Source organism: Penaeus vannamei, chromosome 18, assembly GCF_042767895.1.
Source record: "Penaeus vannamei isolate JL-2024 chromosome 18, ASM4276789v1, whole genome shotgun sequence".
Taxonomy (NCBI): Eukaryota; Metazoa; Arthropoda; class Malacostraca; order Decapoda; family Penaeidae; genus Penaeus; species Penaeus vannamei.
The window spans coordinates 25,688,580-25,695,361 of NC_091566.1; the positions used below are offsets into that span (position 1 = coordinate 25,688,580).

Sequence of the window (6,782 nt, forward strand, 5' to 3'; positions counted from 1 at the left end):
CATATAAATGAACGAATATATATATAAAACAATAGATACACAGACAGTCAACAAATAAATGAATATCCAAACAAACAAATAAACGAACACATGAAATACAAACACACAAAAAAATAAGAACGAAAAGCCATACTCAAATAAAATCCCAAAACAAAAAACCATTCACATATACACGAAAAAATGAGGAAAACAAAAAACGAAAAAGTGAGGAAAACGGAAAAAAATTATTTCCTTCTTAGAAATAATCGTGAATGAAAACCTCAGCGACCTAATACATAATGCAAAACAAGTGTCCTCCGAGTAACCTGGGGACTTCCTTCTCTTTAAGGATGCCAAGGATATAACCCGTTGATCGATTCAATTAGAATTCCAGTTTAACCCATTAGACGACATGGCCTGTACGGAGGGGGTGATCGGTCGAATAATAAAGATAGATAGTTAGAGGAAGAGAAAGGTAGAGGCAGATAGATAGATAGATAGATGGAGAGAGAGAGAGAAAGAGAGAGAGAGAGAGGAAAAAGAAGAGGAAGGAGAAGAAGAACAAGAACAAGAACAAGAAGAAGTAGAAGAGAGAGAGATGAAGAGAAAGAGAGAGATAAATGAAGAGAAAGAGGGAGAGAGAGAGAGAGAGAGAGAGAGAGAGAGAGAGAGAGAGAGAGAGAGAGAGAGAGAGAGAGAGAGAGAGAGAGAGTGAGAGAGAGAGAGAGAGAGAGAGAGAGAGAGAGAGAGAGAGAGATGAAGAAGAAGAAGAAGAAAGAGACTAAACTGTATAGCGTACTTTGAAATAGTGAAATACAACACAAAGAAATGATAAGCAAGAAAAAAAAGAAGTGGAGGCACAGGGAAGGCAGTTACAATAAGAAATCAAGAATTACAATCATAATAATAATAGTAATTATGTTCACGGTGATAGCAATTATAATGATTATGATAATAATAGTAGCCGTAATGATAATAAGAACAATTATGATAACAATGATAATATCAGTATAATATATAATGAGGGTTATGATAACGATAATAAGGATGATGATAATAATAATAATGATAATGATAATAATAGTAATCATGACAATAAGTATAATAACGATAATGATAATGATCCAAATGAAGATGAAAAAAAATAACAATACTAATAACAATAAGAATAGAGTAATAATTGCAATTGCAATCATAATGATGATGCTAATAAGGAATTAATGAATGATGAGATGCTAATAATGAATCTACGATTACAATGAAAATTATAATAATAATCCTACCAGATAATAATGATAACGACACAAAAACAACAACAAAAATTATGGTAATAAGAACAATAATGGTGATAATGTTAACGATAATATGAATGACTTTGACGTGACTTGATATGGAGCGGAGGAAGACAAAGACGAGAAAAGAGGAAATCCAAAGAGGAGAAGTAGAAAACTGAAGGAAAATATGTAAAGGGAGAAAGAAATAAGGAAGGGAGAAAGGGGAAGTGGGCAGACACGCACGGGAGTTGGGGTCGTCTGACTGTATTATTTCCGAAGGGAGAAAAAAAATTGTGCTTAAAAAAGAGTAAAAACTATAAGAGAAAATTGCGTTTTTTTTTGTAAAATGAAGGAGATTAAAGTGTTCTTTTTGTAACATTGGGGGCAGAGAAGTATTGATTTGTCAAAATCAGGGAGAGTAATATCATTTAGTAAAAATATGGAAAGGAAAGTTCCATTTAGTGAAATCAGGGAGAGAAAAATAAAACAAAGACATTTGCTCTTTTTTTGAGGGAAAAGTCCTCTTCTAGGGAAGAGAGAGAGAGAGAGAGAGAGAGAGAGAGAGAGAGAGAGAGAGAGAGAGAGAGAGAGAGAGAGAGAGAGAGAGAGAGAGAGAGAGAGTGAGAGAGAGTGAGTGAGTGAGTGAGTGAGTGAGTGAGTGAGTGAGTGAGTGAGTGAGTGAGTGAGAGAGAGAGAGAGAGAGAGAGAGAGAGAGACAGAGAGACAGAGAGATAAAACAGGGATAGAAATCAAGGAGAATGAAATCAGGGAGAGAAGAGTTATTTTAATGCCCGGAGAACACTGCTCATTCATAAAAAAAAAAAAAAAAAAACAGAGAAGGATGAGTGCTATTTTGATAATGATTATAGATAGGAAAATGAACTTGTTTTGAAAAAAATCAGTAAAAGTGTGGCCTGGCAGTCCAAAATGGGGAAAGAAATGTGTCCCTTCCCAAAATCAGCGACAGAACAGTGCCCATTGATTCAAAATCAAGGTAAAAAGTGCAAAGTAGTCAAAAAAGGAAATTGCTCATTTAGCCAAACTCTAGGAAAGAAAACGTCGTTATAAAAAAAAAAGAAAAAAAAAAGCGAGACGCACCTGTTTGTCACAGGAGCGGCCATTTTTTTTCCTTTCTTTTAAACCAAACCTTACGTCCTTCGAAGAGCCTGTAAACGTTATCGAAACTATAAGATTCCCAGAACGTATATTCTTAGAACAATTCCTAGTACTGTGACGAGCTTCTTGGCCCCGCCTTGTATCAGCTCAGGACTAGTCCCACTTGACTCAGGATTTGTCAATGGAATAGCAATTAAATGATAATTTGGAAGCGGGGAATACCGCAGCCAACGTCACGTGCTTCGGTAGTAAATAAGACTTGGATTATTCTCCTTTCGAATATGTGAGAAGGAAGGGGAAGAAGAAAGGAGGAATAGGAGAAAGAGAGGGAGAAGGAGCTTCCGGAAAAAAAGAGAGATGGGTAAAGAGAAAGGGAGGGAGAAAGACTTACAGATAACAGGGAGATGGGTAAGGGGAAGGAAGGAGGAAGTTGAGGCTATTAAAAAAAGGGGGGGGGCGAAAGTGGTGGGTGGGGGGGGCGCTAAGAAATAGGAGGAGGGAAATAGGGGGAGGGGGGAGAATTAAGACTGAAAGTGGGGGGGAAAGAGTGAATTTAAGGAAGAACTGGGAGGGAGACAGGGTGTGGCAGAGCATGGAGAGGAAATATATAGCAAGAGGAAGAGGAAAAGGAAGAGAGGAGGCATAAAGTAGAAGGAATTTACACGGGTCCCATTAGTATTAATGATGATTATGATGAAAATGATGATGATGACCATAACGATAATAATAAAAAAATAATAGTAATAAAAATTATAATAATGATAGAATAATAGCAATGATAACAATAATGATACTACTACTACTACTACTAAAATGACAGTAAAAAGAAAAGAAATGCTAACAACAATAATATTTATTATTATGATAATGATATCAATTATAATGATAAAAGTCATAACAATACTACTACTGACAATGATAATGATAATAATGATTGTAAAGATAATAATGATAATAATAGTAATAATAATAGTGATAATAATAGCAATAATGATAGCAATAACATGAACAGTAATGACGATAATGATAATGATAAAAAATAATGATAACAATTATGAAAAAAACAATGTTAATAATAATCAAAATGATAATATTGTTATTATTATTAGTAGTAGTAACAACAATAATAACATTAATATAATAATAACAATAATGATAATAATTATAATAATCATAATCATAATAATAATGATTATCATTATTCATTATAATCATGATCATTACTACCATCATTATCATTTTTCTGCATTGAGTGAGAAGTAAGAAGTATTCGTATCATATTACATAAAAATAAACGGGTGTTACACTAGCCCTGTTACTATGGTTCTTTCATGCTTGTTCCCTCTCTCTCTCTCTCTCTCTCTCTCTCTCTCTCTCTCTCTCTCTCTCTCTCTCTCTCTCTCTCTCTCTCGCTCTCTCTCTCTCTCTCTCTCCCCACTGCTATATTGTTAATCAAACGCTAATTAACATCTTCGTTGGATCTTTTTCTTCCAATTATAAGGTATAATCGATAATCACTATATTAACGCAAAAGAAAAAATATCACTGTTATGAAACGAAAATAGCTGGCATTTTTTCTGGGATTTTTTTTAGCATCAGAAATGAAATACAAGACTACAAGTTGCTCGCCTGTTTGTTTACATCTGAGAGCCACGTTCCCCCGTCCCGCCGACACTCGAGTAGAAAATATACACTTTCTGGTTCTTGTCACTTTAACCAGGGGCGCACGTTTTCTTTTTTTTTTATAGCACGTTTCACTTTATTTCGCCCCCTGGTAGCCACAATGGCGTCGATCATGCTCAGAGCTTGTGCGGTGGTAGGACCCTCCTTGTAGGAATGAGCGCGTCAAAAAAAAAAAAAAAAAAAAAAAAAAAAAAAAAAAGTTTTCATGCAGGAAAACGAAAATACTACGAGGGGAAAAAAGTATAGCGTGACACCGGCTTCGCATTCACCGGGAGAGAATCGAGCAGTGGGGGGTTTCGTCTGCTAGTTATTTTTTAAGAGTTGAACGAGAGAAATAGGTAGGTCATCTTTTTTTGAGTTTCTGAAATATTACAAGAAAGAGATGGTTGGGTGGATTGTGTATACTCAGACAAAAAAAAAAAAATAAATAATAATAATATAAAAGACAAATAAATAAATAAAAATAAATAAATATGTAGGGGTAAAAGGATGACTCCTCGAAGGATGATTTCCTACATGAAAGTCTAAGGGGCATAGTAACGAGAGGGAAGCGCTGTACTTGGCGACGAGTAACGAGCGAAGTACCTCAAGGATTGGTCTTGATGCCGACTATACTACCATTTCCGTCAGTGATTTAGGGGCAAACATAATCCAAGGTAACTATCTGAAAAAGTCTGCAGACGACGTGAAAATACATCGAGACATCGAGAACTTACTCATGTGGAGTTGTATTTGGCATTCAACAATGCTATGTAGTCAGCTTCAGGAAAAGTGACCTCTACACCAATACGTTAATAGGTTCACTACTAAACTAAATAGATAGTGTGAAAAACAACAACAAACAAACTGAAATAACCATAGCCAAGAACATAAGTCCAACTTATCATATGAATGAAAAAAGTCCATCAAAAGCTAAGGTTGATTGAAAACAGGAAGAGGGCATTTACATATGCGGACGAAAGTATGGTAAATCATATGACCTACTCTAGATTACAGAGCAGTGTTATGTTGTCCACACTCACTTAAAAACGATATAGGCAAACTGGAAAGATGGACTGCAGAAAATGGGACTTATTATTTTGGATTAAAGAAGGAAAACAGGCGATTTGATTATGCTAAAGCAAGAGTAAAGTTAGATAAAGATGACTTTAAACTTTAAACTTAAGAAGAACGAGAGGACACGTTAAAAAAATGAAAGTAAAGAGTAAAAATAGGATGTAAAAAGCTTCAGTTTTCCAAATATAACTATTAAAACACGGAACAATCTGTTTTCCAAAAATGTGCATCAGTTTGATAAGTTATAAGATCTTTGTGTAACAGACGGGCCCCTAAGAACATAACTCAGCGCCCATATTACAACAACTAGGTAAGCACACACACACACACACACACACACACACACACACACACACACACACACACACACACACACACACACACACACACACAAACACACACACAGAGTTGAACCGGATTATATTCCTTCTTCTCTCCCTCGTCCATTTCAGAATAAATAAAACTTGTAACTGGTAAGAAAACGTGTAAAAAACAAAACAAACAAAAAAACGAGAAGCAAATTTTGGGACAGACTATCAAAGAAATAACAAAAATACTTGTGTGTGGATTTTTATTAATCCTAAAATAGCAAGAGCTTCACAGTCACTAGTTAATAAGCCTATTTTTACAATACAGAGGGTGGGTATCACAATGCACAATGGAAATAATGAACAAGGAAATGAGGTACAGGTTCTCTGGACGAAAATATATGAAAAATATAATAAACCATTCATTTTTTTTCAAGGATAATATCATCTATTTGCGTAACCTTGGCAGCAATAGGTGATAATAATACGATAGGGAATAAACAGTCGTAAATTACTTGTTCTTTTTGGTACAGGCATAAACAAGCATACACGAGTACTATCAACTTCAATTTTACGAGCCAGTGACCATTGCCAAACCCAATTGCCACAATCAGTGTACAAACTGCAGCTGAAAGGAAGTTGACTTTGATAGACGAATGAATACATAAAAGACACACTTTTTTTCCTGCTTTTATTGTATTTCTTCGTACACTTCTTTCTCTCCTTCTTTTTCTCTCTTCTTTATCTCCATCTCTCCTTCTCTCTTCCTTTCTTATTACCCTATCTCCATCCCTTCTTCTTTTCCTTCTCTCTCACTCTTTATCTGCCTTTCCTCCATAGGTCTATCTACCCATTCACCATCCTTCCATTCTCCTTCTCTCTCCCTATTCTACCTTCCATTTATCCCCCATTTCTCTTCTCTCTTTCTCGATATCCCTGTTCTTCATCCTTTTCTTCATTCCCTGTCTCTAATTTAATTTTCTCCTCTCCTCTCTCTCTTTGTCTCTCTGTCTGTCTGTCTGTCTGTCTCTCTCTCTCTCTCTCTCTCTCTCTCTTTCTCTCTCTCTCTCTCTCTCTCTGTGTCTCTCTCTCTCTCTCTCTCTCTCTCTCTCTCTCTCACACACACACACACACACACACACACACACACACACACACACACACACACACACACACACACACACACACACACACACACACGCACACACAACCGAACATACAAACACGCACGCACAAGCATCCCCTCCACCCCTTCCCCCCTCGCAAACACACAAACAAAAAAACAAACACACACACAAAGCCCCAAGGACGTCCCTAAGTGAGCCTGCTGTAGTCCTCCTGCGGGCCGTCGGAGTCGAGCGGGTCC

The 6,782-nt window shown here is 36.3% G+C and overlaps 1 protein-coding gene across 1 annotated transcript in view; it reads right to left on the bottom strand.

The window, feature by feature from the left end:
* Positions 1-5,662: 5,662 nt before the first annotated feature.
* Positions 5,663-6,782, bottom strand: part of LOC113810969 (uncharacterized) — a 17,983-nt gene continuing 16,863 nt past the window's right edge. Inside the window, exon 6 of the mRNA XM_027362635.2 lies at positions 5,663-6,782. This exon is cut by the window's right edge and continues 131 nt beyond it. Within this exon, the coding sequence (XP_027218436.1) occupies positions 6,731-6,782 (52 nt within the window). The 3' untranslated portion in view covers positions 5,663-6,730.